Below are 15,292 nucleotides of genomic sequence, written 5' to 3'. Positions count from 1 at the left end.
CTCTTATGGTCAGCAGAGCTGGATGCTCTAGCTTTCTCCTGGAGACAAAAGCAATTTGAGGCATTAAAAGCTCACTCCTCTACTTGACATTAACAATGGTGGTTTTTGTTACCCTCCAGCTCGTTAGCACTGAATTAAATTGAGTGGCTCTTACCTGACTCCTGTCCTTGGGTGTCTGGATGGAGCAGTGAGTGGATCAAGCCAAGAGCCAGGGCCCCTTTCCCGCCCTGTGAGAATAGGAAAATCCCCAACTTCGTAGCCACAGAAACCAAGGTGGTCCATGATTGTAAGCAAGTTTGTCAACTCTCTGACTTCCTTATCTGCCAAAGGGGTTCTTAAATACGGCCTTGAGAGGAGTAGAGGATCCAGCTCACTTGTAGCGTGAGACTGTGGCATTACCGAGCCTTGACTCAGAGTTGGTCTTATCAATGACTCCATCCCCAAGGTGAATGGGATGCAGATATGGCTCCTGCTAGCAACCTGGGTCTCTGGGGTGGGAAAGGGTGGCAGGAGCCTGTGAGGAGCCTCAGGGCCCCAGGGGCTGGAATGTATTGCCCTCCTTATATCACGGAAAAGCCCAGGCTTCAAGGCGAGAGGAACACAGGTGCTCACATGACATGATCAGCCATGTCTGTCCCCGTCTGAGTACATTCTGCTGTAAGGTGGCCTCACTCAAAGGCTGACTGTTCTCATAAGGTGGCAGAAACAGCCTCCATCAGGTACAGCCTCAGTAAACCCTGTGAGCAGTGGGCTTCTCTTCCCCATTAGCACAGGCAGTGGTCCCAGATGGAGCTCTGATTGGCCAGGCTTGGGTCACCCAATCACTCCTAACCCCTTCACCATGACTCATCCTCTGATTGGCTGGATCTGCATCATGTGATCATCCGTGCAGGCCAAGCTAGAATCAAGCTCACATAAGCCGTGTATGCATTAATGTGGCCTAAGGGTGGGAGTAGAATAGGAAACTCAGGGGTGCCATGATGAGGAGCAGGAAGGAGGAAGAAGGAGGTGGGAGGACGAGGAGGATAGGAGCAGAGTGGGCAGAACCAGCACTGGTCTAGAGAGCATGGGCTCTGCTGACAGTGGTAACATTCGAGCACATGGCTAGACAAGGGCTCTCTCCTATGCAGGGCACATGAGAGTAGAGGTGGCCAAAAGTGGTTCCACAGTCTCATCTTCCATCTTGGATGCTGTCAGAGCAGGCAACACAGCTCACCCCACCCCAGACCACTCACTCTGGTCCTTTGTTCCAGCCTCACATTCAGAGGACAGTTTTACCCCAAAACTAAATAGTAGTAAGATTTATGTATTTATTCATTTGAGAGTTTCAGAAAGATCTTCCATCTGCTGATTCATTCCCCTAAAGACCTCAATAGCCAGGACAAGGCCAGTCCAAAACCAGGAGCCAGGAGTTTCTTCTGTATCTTCCATGTGGGTGGCAGAGGCCCAAGCACCTAGGCCAATCCTCCACTGCTTTCTCAGGCACATTAGTATGAAGCTAGATTACAAGTGGAACAGCCAGGACATGAACCAGTACCTAAATGCCATGCTAGTGTAACAGGTGATGTCTTAACCCGCCATACCACAATGCCAGCCCCCACACTAGAACATTCTTTGTTTTTTCCTGGAAGAAAGGAAAGGCCTCCACCTCCTTAATTCATGATTGGCTCAACAGAAACTTACAGGTCTGTCATGGAGAAAAGGAGAAAGCTGCTGACTTAAGCTGCCCAGGGTCTCCCCACCCAAGTGCAAAGGAGGTATCCCCTGAGGTGCTGGGAGACAGCAAGAGAGAAGCATGAGGAGGCAGCTCTCAGGGAAGGTGGGGAGTGAGTGTTCACCCTTGCCCCTGTTCCCTGGCAGGCCCAGCATCGCCCAGCTTCCCCTGCATTTGGCATGTCCTCAGAAACAACGTGCACCTCCTCTGGGTTCCAGATTTCAGAGAATGGAGGAGCCTTTCATGTCCTCTCGTTTTCCTTCCTGCTTGCCGGCAGGTAGTCATGATGTCAAACTACAGTAGCCCCTCTGTGTTGTGAGATAGAATCTGAGGCCAGACAATGGCAAAATATCCAAGTGCTTGGTGAGAAAATGATTTTACAGCTTCTTGTTTAACTCACTGTTACATTCATGTTGCAGCCAATCTCTTAACTAACATGGAGGGCTTCTAGGTCACATCAGGGACCTGAGCTACGGCAAATGTGGTGAACCGAAAACATTTCCATACACACAAGATGGGCAGCTGTCGCTATGTGTCCGCTGCCCTCTCCACTGTTCTCGACCCACAATCAGGAACGAAAACTTGCAAATTTCTTGATATTATAGGCAGACCCGAGGCAGACCCTGAACCCACCCAGGCAGTCAGGAAGTGCAGGTGCGAGTAGACCCCCACCCAGGGTTCCAAGAGGGCGAGAAGCTGGTTTCGGGTTGGCCTCAATGGGAAGCTGTGGAAGTGCACAGCCAGTGACCTGTTCCCTCACCAGCAGCCCGACACTCATCACCATCCTTCCCCTGACAAAAGGCAATCCTATAGAGGAATTTTTAAATCAGGCACACGTTCTGGAACTTCTTGCCTCTAAATGCAAAGCACTACCCTGGCACAGCCAGGAGAGGGTTTCCGGTGAGGCTCGTGGGAGCGTTGTCACTGAGTGTTACTCTATTGCTCAGTTCTTGGAAACACCCCACGAATGTGATCACAACTCACTGCCCCGCCTGTGCCAGCTTCCACTTGCTGCTTGCCTTGGCTCACCTCCTGCTCTGGCTCAAGCCCAGGGCATGGCTTTCAGGCCTCCCTTGGCACAGTCAGGCTGGGCACAGGCCCCAGGGCTTTGACAGTGTTCCAGTTGTGTGCGCTGAGCACTTACTGTGTACTGTGACCACACTGGACAACACAGAAGCCTCCAGGAAGCCGCTAGCCACAGCTCCACCCTCTCCCTTTCTCTGTCTTCCAGAACTCAAGGATCAGGGCCAGGCCAGGCAGAGCCACACTTCAGAGGGTTTGAGGACCCCAGGGAGCAAGCCCAGGGGCTGGAAAAGGGACATCTACACGAAGGCTGAGAGGAAGAAATAGTGCAGAGAAGGCAGCTGGGACAAAGTGGGCCTGCAGGCCAAGCATGCCCATCTCCAAGGGCTTCCTGCACTGTGGCTCGGGACTGTGGGCCAGCTGCATGGTTCTGTTCACTGGGACCCTGCTTTGGGGATTATATTCAAACCAGAGCCCAGCCATTGCAGCCCCTTGCTTAGCAGCTATGGTGCCCTCCCATGCTGATGTTCAATGTGGACAAACCCCCAACACTGGGATATGGATGGTCCTGCAGGTGCACCATAGCTCCCTCTAGCTTGGATCTGTGTCACCTGTGTAAATGGATACATGGTGGATGCAGAAAAGGTGGTGAGCTCGCCCAGGCCTGATGGATTTACTTGGATGTGAGGTCCGATTTCTTTCGCTCTGTTGTAAAACAGAGATGGGGCTGCAGGACACAGGGGAGTCCCTTCCTATGTATGCTGTGCCCCAATCTGCACCCCTGCTGGTGAAGCTAAGGCCTGGCTCCCTGCCCCTTGCCGACACTTCCACTGGGGTAACTTGGTGGGCGGAGGGTTCGGCTCCCCTCTTTGGATGACCGCCTCCTGTATCGGAGCACTGGGCCAGGTCCTGGATGCTCTGCTCCTGATCCTGCTCCCTTCCAATGCACCTATATTCAGAGGCGTTGAGCATTTATTCCCCATGGCCTTTCTGCTGAGTGTCCTGTTCATGTTCCTGATGTATTTCCCAGTGGGCACCATCTTTACTTATGAAAACTTGCTAAGTGATCATGGACTGAAATCCCTCTTTTCTCTCCATGTGAATGACTTCTTTCTCAAGACAAAAAGCAGCAGGGGAGCACAGGTGCTGGGCCACCTACCTGGGAAGGCTTGCCCTATGGCAGCTGCACTTCAGCAGTCACTTTTGGAGAAGCTGAGGCCAGCAGTGGCCTGAAAATATGAAAGCCAGAGCAGCCCTTCTCCCATTCAGAGGGACTACAGGCCTTCGTGGCTGCCCTGGTCATCCAAGGGGCCCCGGTTTACCATCAGCACCTTCAGCCCTTGTGTGTGGAGGCCAGCGTAAGTAAGTAACCAAGCATCCCAGCTCAGTCATTTTGCTGGGAGCACGGAGGAAAGGGACTGAGACCCAGAGAAGTCAAGGGACACACCCAAGTCTCACAGCACTAGCACCCAGGCTGGTGTAGGCATCAGGCGTTTTGGGAGGCAGGGCTGTAAGGCCCACCCTCACCCCTTGTGCACCAATCAGCAGCTTGGAGCACTTCCAGCCAATGAGGGCCACCGGTATTTAAGAGGGGCGGGCAGGTCCTGCAGCTTCATACCTGGGAGTAGACCTGGCTACCAGCATTTGCGCCACTGATGGAGCCCAACGCCATCCCCAGCGGCGACTCCTCCGCCCCCTTGGCCCCCGCGGCAGGCTCGTCCAAGCTGCCAGACCCTACCGAGCCAGGTAAACCAGGGGACTACCATGTGGCCAGGGCTCTCCTGGGCCTTCGTTCTGCCTTCCTCCTCTTACTCTCCCAGCCTAGCCCCAGCACCTGTGCTAGGGCTGTTGAGTTCAGCTGCCTTTTGGCGGAAGATTGGAAACCATAGCCAAGGCCAAGTGGGGCTTGGGGGTTGAGCCCAGCTGGAGCCCATTTCCTTCTGGGCAGAGGGGGTAGGAGCTGGGTGCCTTTGAGGCCTGGCTGCACTTTAGACTTCAAGCTGTACCCTTATTTTTCAGCCAACAAGCAACTCGAAGACTCTCCTCCAGACAGGAGGTTCCCAGGTGAGTGGGTGGGTGAACAAGACAAAGATTTCCCTCATGGAGCTCCTGGGCTGCCCACTGTAGCCACTATGCCAGTGCCTGGGCCTGGGCCTAAACGTGCTGACCAGAGAGCCTCTGCAAGCAGAGAAGGCCACCCACTTAGCTGGGGAAGTCAAGAAAGGCTTCCCTAGGGGAAGTGGCCCTGCAGGACAGGTCTGCCGCAGAGTAGGCCAGGTGCCTAGGGCAGAGTTACTCACTCTTGACTGGGATGGTGGGGGAGGCGCCAAAGATGAATGAAGTTTGGGTGAGCAGAGGACACAGCACAGGCAAAGGCATGGAGGTGGCTGTGCTGGTGGAGTGCAAGTCCAGAGACGGGGGAGGGGACTGGAGAGGATGGGCTCTGTGGGCTCTGCTCGAAACATCCTGGGATGCAGCAGGCATTGAATAACTGCTGAATGAGGGGCTGAGAAGAGAGGAAAATGCCCTGGGGTGGAACTTTCTGGGCCTGGGCCTGAAGGCAGGCTGAGGACCCCTCTGGGAAGCCCTGTGCATTGCTACTGTGGAGGCTTATACTCCCTGCAGAGGACCCCACTCCCTCTGTGCAGATGGGAAGAGACCCCAAGGGCAGGATGAAATTCCCGATGCCCCAGGGTGCCTGAGCTGGGACTTTCCCAGCCCAGGCTTTACTTTCACCACTGGCCCTCCCATACTTGGGGCTCCTGCTGGCCAGAGGGCCGTGGGAGGCAGATGGGATTATGTCTCTCACCATTTTGCTCTAGACCTAGAATTTCATTTAAAATGGATTGCCCTGAGACTTTAAATTTTGCTAATTGATCTGAGATCGACATTTCCAAGAGCCACACAGGGTGGTGTAATGGTGAGCACTCTGAACTCTGAATCCAGCGATCCGAGTTCAAGAGCCACACAAAACTTGTATGTGCTAATACAGCCTCTGCACCGGGCATGACTGATGGCTCCATGGGCTCCACAACCCCAATTCTGAGGTCCGTTTGCAACTGTCTGGGTTATTGGGACAACATTCTCCCGTTTAAAGTGTCAAGCAAGGCTCAGTGTTTCACAGAGTTGTGCCGCATCTCCCTCACGCATGTGGAGCCTTTATCACCTCTGCCAGTAAACCCGCTTCACTGGTGGTCACTCCTCCATCCCAGCCCCTGGCAGGCACCCAGCTGCTTTCTCCAGCATGGGCTTGCTTATTCTGGAGTTTTTGCAGAAATGGGATCATTAGTCAATGGCTTTTTGTGACAAGTTTCCCCCCCCCCCCCCCCCCCGGGCTCCCTGTTTGCAAGACTGGTTCTGTGGTCATACGAAGCCCTTCTTTGTTCTTTTTTGGGGCTGTGCAATAGTCCCTGGGTGGGTCTACACTCTCGAGTGGCCTAGAATCCTTTAGTTCATATTATGACAACATCAAAGCAGATACAGAAGTGGCTCATCAAGTGGCCTGAGCTTCCTCTCCCCCCCACACACATGTCCATCACCACTCCCACAATCACCAGCTGGTTTCAAATGATAAACAGGCCAGATGTGTCACCCCGTGTGTTAGCAGCCCAGTATTTGTCTTTAGGCATCAGAACATTTAAAAAGTATTTGCAATGCCATGGGGCCACAGGTGCACCTGAAGCAGTCACAGTGCTGTGTCATCTTTCCCATTTGGCACCTGAGCAGGGCCCCGCCTATACACTCCCCTTGGCAGGGAGGTCCCCAGAATGTCTTAAGTTCTCAGAGTGTTCTGTGACCTGCTTGCAGCTGCACCTCAAGTCCCTTCCAGACCGGGTTCTCCCGTGACCACGTCCCTGAGCTCCTGACTGTGTCTTACAGAGGTTATTAGTTGTAGGAAATGGGCCTGATTAAGGTGGTGGTTGTTTTTTAATTAATTTATTTGAAAGACCATGTTACAGAGAGGGTGCTACACACACACACAGAGAATCTTCTATCTGTTGGTACACCCCCCAAATGGCCTCAATGGCCAGAGCTGGGCCAGTCCAAAGCCAGAAACCAGGAGCTGCTTCTGGGTCTTCCGTGTAGGCATAGGGGCCCAAAGACTTGGGCCATTCTCGTTTGCTTTCCTAGGTTCATTAGCAGGGAGCTGGATCAGAAGTTAAGTGGCCAGGACTCGAACTGGCACTCATGTAGGATGCTGGTGACAACTTAATCCACCGGGCCATAGCACCGCAAACCCCAAGTTTGTTTCTTAAAAGGAATAAGGAGTTATTTCACAGACAACACTCCCCTTTCCTGGAGTCAGCAACCCACCCCAGAAGCTCCCAGACTGTCTTCAGGGGCACCTCGGGGCTCTATCCCTTGGCTCCCCAGAGAGCTAGGTGGCAGTGGGTGGACACTGGCTTGGGCTCAAGGTGACTGACAGGCACTGTGTGCCCTGCAGCGCCCCCCGTTCGCAGGCCAAGGGGCAGCCTCACGCAGAGCCGCAAACCCACGATGCTGCGCATGGTGCTAGAGGCGCTGCAGGCGAGCGAACGGCGCCAAGGCACGTCAGTGATGGCCATCAAGCTCTACATCCTGCGCAAGTATCCGACTGTGCACAGCCTGCGCTTCAAGTACCTGCTCAAGCAGGCCCTGGCCACCGGCATGAGTCGAGGCCTCCTCACCAGGCCCCTCCACTCCAAGGCCAAGGGCGCCACTGGCAGCTTCAAAGTAAGACCCTGAAAGGAAGGGGAGGGGAGGCTGGGGCTCCTGGGCTTGGATTAGGCCCCACCTGCTGCCTCCACCGGCCTCTCCTCAACTGTCCTCTGGCGTGCTTTTTGCTCATGTTGCATGTCCTGTGGGGGGCGCTCTGGCATCTGTGCCCCTCTGGACTCCTGTCTGCCCTATTGGTGTCCATTTTTGTCCCTATCTGGTGTTCCCAGAGATCAGGGACTGTGTCCACCATGGTGGCTCTGGGTGTTGGGCAGCCACCCCCTTCCTAAAAGCGCTTACAGTAGCCATGGATGTCTCCCACCCTGGCATCTCTAAGAGCCACTCCATTGTCACTGCTCCTGGTCAAGAGGCTCTGAGTGGGCACTGTCCCAGGCTAACCAGAGCTGGGGGCAGCCCTGGCTTTCCTAAATATTCCATCCATACCAGGATGACCTCAGGGATCCAGGCACTGGTCTATTTTGTCCCCACGACACCCAGTGCTCTGTCTGACATCTGGCACAGCTGGTGTGAGGAACGTCCTTTACATATCCTGTGTGGCCCATCACAGGAGACCCCTTCATCTTGTGGAATTCTTTGGCAGGGTCAGGTGGATTGGTGGGGCTGGGGGCAAGAGCAGGGGCCCTGTGTCCTGTGTGTGCTGCCGGGATGGCAGTGGGGAGCCAAGGGGGCCTGAGGTCAGGGAATGCCCTGGTGATGAGCATGCTCTCAGCCCCTAATGCTCACACACCTGCTGGGATGTGCCCACTGTAAGGGTGAGAGCAGTGAAGCTAGTGGGGGTCTCAGGGCTGGAGAGGCTTGGAAGCAGCTGGAGGGGAGCAGATGGCTGTGGAAGGGCAAAGTGGGTGGGGCCTTGGAGTGGGTCCAGAGCTGAGAGCCCAAGAGAACCTGAAGGTAGGTGGTCTTGAGTGAGAGGAGGTGTCTTGAGCCACATCTCTTAGGGGTGACTGAATTTCCCCCACAACCCATCCTGGCCAGGGCTTGGGAGGGGGGTCTTCTGCCCCACGCTGCACAGCCCCTGCTCTCTGTCCCACACCCACTTTCCTGCAGTTGGTGTCCGAGCGCAAGAGAACACAACTCAGCAAGGCCAGGAAGGCCAGGAAGGGGAAGGCCGGAAAAGCGGGGAAGGCCAAGGAGCCAGTCTCCAAGAAACCTAGAGAGGCCAGACCAGGCCAGGTGGGACAGGCACACAAGAAGCCGGGTGCCGTGGGGAAGGTGCCTCCTAAGCCAGGTGCAGCCAAGAAGGTCCCCAAGAAAGGCAAAGAGGCCAAAGACACGGAGGTCAAACGGAGCCAGGCCAGGAAGGCTCCCAGGAAGTCAAACAAGGCCACACAGGCCTCTGCTGGTCCTAAGAACAATGGGAAACCAAAGGTCAAAGGCCACAGGAAAAGTCAAGGTAAGTGTGTGAAGTGAGTGTGGTGGGACATGGTAACTTGCAGCAGTTCCTGGGATGGCAAAGAGGGTATTTCCTTTCCTAGTGTATTTGCCCTGGAGGGACAGAGAACTCTGAGTAGCTGGAGGTTAGAGGGTGACAGGGGGCAGATATTCTAAGAGTTATAAAAGGTCAAGGGAACTCATACAGCTGGAGCCTGACTCATGCCTGAATTGGGGGTCAGAGCAGGCTTCCTGGAATTGGTGACCCAGGCAAGAGAGGAACCTGAGCAGAGGCCTGGGCTGAAAGGAGATGTCATGCTGAGGACCCACCATTCTGTCCTCGGCAGAGGGCGGGAGAAGCCACAGGAGGAGGTCGAGACGGCTGGGGGTTTGGGGTTCTAGGAGGTGATAGGGAGTGGTGGTGGAAGGACGCAGACAGGAGACAGCCAGAAGCAGTGATGTTTACTAGTGTGTTCTGGCTGCCCTGCAGAGCATGAGCAACACACTTGCTGAAACCTTAGGAAGGGACAGGTGCAGGGCTGGGTGTCCCCCTCCCCGCGCCTGGCAAGCACTCAAATCAGCTGTCCAGGGAATCTCCAATTACCCTGTGCTGGGGGCCCAGGTGTCTCAGAACCCCAGGGCTCTGGGCACAGGGTTATGGTGCTCAGGAAGGATGTGAAGACTGCTGAACGAGTGTTTCCCACAGGAATCCCGCCTGCCCCTCCAGGAGAGGCCAAAGCTCCCAGGAAAACCAGTGCCGCCGACAGCAAGAGTTCTAAACCCACAGCCAGAAAGGTGGGTGCCAAGGCTGGGAGGCAGTGTTGGGTTTCCTGTAGAGCACAGGCCTCCCTCTGGCCCTCCAGCACCTAGGGGAGCTGCCACCCCACTTCACGAATGAGGGCCTGAGGCTCAGAAAGGCGGTACTGCTTTCCCAAAGCCATCCAGAGCTGGCATCACACACACGCACACACTCACTCTCTCTCTGTGTCTCTGAGCTGTGTGTCTGGCCCAACCCAGCTCTGGCTCCAGTTCTGGTTCCCCCTTGCAGGTCAAAAACAGTGGTGTTGCTTCCCTGACTAAGAAGAAGACAGCAGCCAAGGCCCCTGAAGCAGCAGCAGCCTCAGGGGATAAGGAGAGGCCCAAAGCCAAAGCCAGCACTTCCACTAAGGGCCAAGGGTCCAAGGCTGGGTATGCACACCTAACTGGGGAGCCAAAGGCTCCCAGGAGTTCGAGAAAGCCTGGGCTGTCTGCCAAGGCCTCGGCACCCAAGGCCTCAACGTCCAAGAAGGCAAAAGCCAGGAGCTCGGGGCCCAGCTGAAGAGGTGCAGGCCAGCTGTGATTTTATCTTCCACATAGCATCCCTCTATTTAACGGTGACCTATTTATTAATAAAGGCTCTGCTTCTTTGCAAATGGGTGTTGGTAGAGGCTGCGCTTCAAAGATGTGGCCACTTGGCACCTCGTCGGCACCTACTGAGTACCGACTGCTCACCTGACAAGGCAGGTTGGAAGAAGTTAGCAGCTGAGGATGTGGCCCTCTGGATGGATGAGCAGCCCTGGGAGGTGGGTTGATCCCAGCCCCAAGATCTGGGTCTACTGCCAGGAAGAGGAGGTGGCTTTTGGCCTTAAAGGTTAAGTAGCAGGTGCCACACAGGAAGGCTGGGCCTTATAGGCAGAGGGCCCTGCGTGAGGGTTGAAGTTGGAAGGTGTGACTGAGATAGGAATGTCGGGGAGGGTGTGCACAGATGCACCTTGTCTTGGGGGGCAGGGGGAACTGAGGAGGGTCATCACAGGATGCGGTATGTTGAGAAAGAGGTGCTGTGGAAGGGAGCTGAGACTTGTGGGACTGTTGGTCACAGTGCCTTCTGGGGGCGGGTCAGGGCCAGGCAGGCCTAGGAGCCTGCTGATGCTCTGGGGAGAGCAGGAAAAGCGTCTCTGAGGAGGGCACACCGCCCAGGAGACTGTTGTGGGGGGAGGATTGTGGCAGCTGACGGCAGACACATGCAAAGGCCCTGGGGTGGGAGCATGGTTGAAGGCTCAGGCGGCTAGGTATTGGCAGTCGTGGAGATGCGCCCCTCCATGGTGCTCTGGCTGTGTCCGGAACATTCCTCCCATGAGTGATGGAGTCTGAGTCCCTGTCACTCCAGCTGCTTCAGTTCCCTGCTGTCAGAGATTGGCTACTTTCCCTTTGTGTTTTCTGGTTGGTTTTTTAATGTGCTTTCTCTTGTAACTCAGCCATCATGCTATGCAGAAGTCCACACAATTGTGGAAAGGATCTGAGGCACCCCAACGTTCAGCTCCCCACAAGCTCTCTGACCAGTTAGCTCTGACCAGAACTGTAAAAGGTCCATCTTTCAGTGCTAGCTGAGTGGCCCTGGCTACCACCTCATAGAACAGGACCAGCCTTCCCCACCAGTCCTTGCCCCACCGGCTCCCTGATGATGCACCTGGGAAAGCAACTCAGGTTGATCCGAGTACTTGGACCCCCTGTACTCACATGGTAGACCTGGAAGGGAGTTCAAGGTTCCTGGCTTTGGCTCGACCCAGCCCTGTGGGGAGTGAGTCAGGGGATAGAAGACCCCACCCCTTCTCTGCTATTGCCTTTCAAAATAAATATTTGAAAAATGAGCCGGGACTTTGCATGGTAGCCTAGTGGCTAAAGTCCTCACCTGAATGCACTGGGATCCCATATGGGCTCCGGTTCGAATCCCAGTAGCCCGCTTTCCATCCAGCTCCCTCATTGTGGCCTGGGAAAGCAATTGAGGATGGCCCAAAGCCTTGGGACCTTGCACCCATGTGGGAGACCCGGCAGAAACTCCGGGCTCCTGGCTTTGGATTGGCTCAGCTCCATTGTGACCACTTAGGGAGTGAATCAATGGGCAGAAATTCTTCCTCTTTGTCTCTCCTCCTTTCTGTGTATCTGACTTTGCAATAAAAGAAAAAAAAATTTTAAAGCCAACAAAGAACCGAGGGCCAGGTTGGCCGGGAATCTGAGCCTTAGAGGTTGGTGGTGGTCCCTCTGGTCCTGGGCTGGCTCTATAACAGTCACTGGCAGGTGCTGGAAGCCACTGGCAGCAGTGAATCAGCAAGGGCCGTGGTGCTGGGGGTTAATCATCAGAATGAACCATTAGGACAATGCAAAGTGGAGGGACTGCAGGGGACAAGGTGAAAGGGGGAGGCCAGGAGGGAGGACAGTGACCGCAGGTGAAAGTGGCTCTGGCAGGAGGTAGGGGAGGTAAGGGGTATGCTGCTGTTGTGCAAGGAAGCAGGGGTAAAGTGTGACCCCAGCAAGGGGTTGCCTGGACGAGTCCTCTGCCCTCGGGGAGAGGAGATCTGTGCCAGGGAAGGGGGTGGGCTGGAGAGAGTTGAAGGGCACCTGGGGGTCAGTGGTGAGTCTTGGGAAGGTGAGGCAATGGGTGAACTGAAGCTGACCAAGGAGTTACGTCCGTGGGGACTCTCCCTATAGCTTTGCCTGCCTGTGCCTGTGATGGCTTCCCAGGAGGTGGCCCCAGGAGCATCATGAGCAGATGGTGAGGCTGGCACTTCTCTGTAAGGGCCTGCCTTTGCCTAGCCTGGCAGTGGAGGAGCCGCCTTCCCTGGGTGACACAGGAAGCATTAAACCCTGGCTAGTCACCACCCCTCCCCCAGGACATGCAGCCCAGTCTTCCTTGACCCTCAGATGGGGAATCGGCACCTCACCTAGGGCCCACAGCTGCCAGGGCTCCGGACCAGGGCAGTAGGGGGCCCGGGGAGCTGGGATACTTATTCCATGCTGGGAAGTGACCCCCAAAAGTGAGGCTGCCCCCACTTGCGAACATATCTCTGCATTTCAAGAAGGAGCCGCATGTTAATCAGACATTAAGACAGGCTGCGGAATACTTAATGACATCCAAAGATGTTCCTGACATATTGGTGCATGGCAGGGGGGAAGGGCAGAATCAGGTGGCAAAGCTGTCTTGTCCTCTCGGATCCTGGTTCTGTTCCTTGGTGCCACCCACATAAGCCTGGGACCCTGGAGCCTAGTTTTGGTGCCGTCAGCCTTGCCAGGGTCAGCGACTTCCACTCCCCCCCTAGTGTGTGTGCTCCCAAGGCGACAAGTGTTTCATGCAAGAATCACACCCTCCCCTGTGCCAAAAAATCCTATCAGTTGAGATGATCACTTCAGCTAGAAAAATCTGCTGCTTAATAAGAAGGAATCAATGCACAGAAAAGAAAGTCCCAGAGCTAAAGCAGCTCTCCACCCCAAGCCATTAGGGAAAGAAGCTATTTTTAAGGCGAAAGACTGCTTGCTTTTCACCTTACCGTTCCGTGCTCATTAGTTCCAGAGCTGGTATTTTGTGGGATTCTGTTTAGATTTCACAACTTTTTTTTGTTGTTGTTCTAGTTCTTGATCAGTGTGCGTCTTGCTGTTTTGCCTTTCTAAAATGAAACCAGTGACTGAAGTTGCTGTGAATTTGGAGGTGGGCTTTCCTGAGGCTGGGGGATGAACATCTTCCCAAGGCCTAGGGCCAGGTGGGTGGGCTGGAGGGGGTGTGTGCGTGGCACCCACCACTCCGATTCCTCATTGCCCACTGTGGGGGTTAACCTGTCCCACGGGGAATGGTGTAGGGTGACGCTGGCCTTGAATAAAGTACTGGTTTCTTATACTGAAAACAGGTTCAGGATCCATGTTGTTCAAGGTCAGTGAGAAGTTCAGAACCACTACGTGAAAGTCACTTTTGACCCTCCATTCCTCTGGGGACCACTGTGGGGACTCCAGCTTGGAGGGAGCATAGGACAGAGGGAGGAGGAGCCTGTGTAGCCTGCACCCGGCTTTGCCGCTCCCTTGTTGGGGAATTCCTCAACCTCCTCAGACACTCCATTTTCCCCATCTATAGGCAGGGTCCTCAGGACATGCCTCTGAGGCCTGTTACAAATAGAGCCCACCCCATGGCAGGCAGCACCCAGCAGCATGGCTAGCTTCCTGGAGGTTCCATGGGTGCCTGTGGAGCGCAGGGAGCACCCGCTGGGAGCCAGGCTTACAGTATGCATCTATGCACGCAGCCACAGTACCTTACACTGTCTACTTAGCCTCCTGTTCCAAGCTGAACCAGCTGTCTACAGAAGCCCCAGACCCCATGGCAGGCACCAAGGGTTCCCTCTCCCCTCCCCCTGCCCCAGCACTCCCCCGCATCTTAGGACAAAGGCCAGACGGAGGCCACAGTAGGTTTTCCCCATCAGACTTTTATTATAAAGAAATCTCCAGAGAGTCCTACCCCCACCAATCCTGCCCCAGGGTAGGGGTGAGGGGAACTGCGAATCAGGCCAGCACTGGCTGGGGGACAGCAAGAAGGCCCCTGGGGGCCAATACTGCAGAACGGGGCAGGGAGAGTTTTCTTAGGGTGCAAAGGGTTTCTGCCAGGCACGCCATTCCGGAGCAGCCATTTCCAGTGTTGCATCAGATGGGGGAGCCCTGGGGCCTCCTCCCCAGGTCCTCTGTGCAGGTGGCAGCAATTCACAGTTGGCGCGCAAGAAGGTTTTGTTTTTTTTTTTTTTTTTAATATATAAAAGCTTTGTTTTTTAAAAAACAACAGTGACAACAAAAAGTGGTGCTATCTTTAGAAACACTTCCAGCAAGTTCGAGTAGCCCAGCTACAGCCTTGGTGCATCTCAACCCCTCCCACTCCCAGAGGCCAGCAGGCCCCCCTCCGGCGCCAGTCCCCCTGCCTCCTCCGAGCCTCCTCTGGGGCAGTAAGCACTGCCTACTCCACCAACACCATCCACCCGTCTGCCCGCTGCCAGGGACCCCTCTGGGGGCAGGAGGTGGAGCCGGGTGTTTCAGGTGGCTGAAGCAGAAACTGATGGTGGGCTGGTTCAAGGAGGCCTCCCCTTGCGACAGTGTGGATGAGGTAGTGTTTCTGGGCCCAGCAATCTGTTCTCCCCATTGTACACCCACCGGCCGCCCCTGCGCTGGTGGACAGGGGGAGCCGCACCAGGAACAGGCTGTGGTATTCAAAGTTCCAGCCCCGAGGCTCATCCGGGGGCAGTTGGAGGGGATGGAGGCCTCTGCCTGGCTCAGGAGGGGCCCCCTCTTGTTCCTGCCTGCCCTAAGCCCTTGCTGCTGGTCACGTTCCAGCTTGAGCCAGAGGCACAGGGAATCAAATACAGTGGGGCTGGGGTTCAGGGTGGCAGCAGCAACAGCAGCAGCGGCTCGACAGGCTCCTTTCCGGGTGTGGCTCAGGCCTCGCTGTAGCACTCATAGATATTATCCTCCATCAGGGCCACCACCTGCTCAAACTTGTGCTGTAGCTGTGTCCGCCGGGCCGTGGGGTTGGCCTCCAGGGCCGCCATGATCTGCGGGTAGAGCAAGCAGGGGTCAGTAGGGCATAACACACGACCCCATTGTCTACCGCCACCTCCGCTGGAGACCGGCCCTAAAGGCCAAAGGTCCCTGGACTCTGCGGGGGCGGGGGAAGGCGCCTGGGAGAAC

The 15,292-nt window shown here is 55.4% G+C and overlaps 2 protein-coding genes across 2 annotated transcripts in view; one reads left to right on the top strand and one right to left on the bottom strand.

Moving 5' to 3' along the window:
- The first annotated feature begins 4,392 nt into the window (after positions 1-4,392).
- On the top strand, positions 4,393-14,652 carry LOC101533718 (histone H1.8). The gene is made up of 7 exons (XM_012925827.2): positions 4,393-4,483; positions 4,730-4,801; positions 7,182-7,450; positions 8,501-8,846; positions 9,447-9,619; positions 9,873-10,012; positions 14,493-14,652. Exons 1-7 carry the CDS (start codon positions 4,393-4,395, stop codon positions 14,650-14,652), a joined length of 1,251 nt encoding a protein of 416 aa, XP_012781281.2.
- Positions 14,529-15,292, bottom strand: part of PLXND1 (plexin D1) — a 39,516-nt gene continuing 38,752 nt past the window's right edge. Inside the window, exon 36 of the mRNA XM_058678531.1 lies at positions 14,529-15,156. Within this exon, the coding sequence (XP_058534514.1) occupies positions 15,040-15,156 (117 nt within the window). The 3' untranslated portion in view covers positions 14,529-15,039. The remainder of the gene's footprint in view (positions 15,157-15,292) is intronic.

The sequence above is a fragment of the Ochotona princeps genome, chromosome 21 (genome assembly GCF_030435755.1).
Source record: "Ochotona princeps isolate mOchPri1 chromosome 21, mOchPri1.hap1, whole genome shotgun sequence".
NCBI lineage: Eukaryota > Metazoa > Chordata > Mammalia > Lagomorpha > Ochotonidae > Ochotona > Ochotona princeps.
The sequence above is the reverse complement of the archived record's forward strand: the minus strand, read 5'-3'. Positions and strand labels throughout refer to the sequence as shown.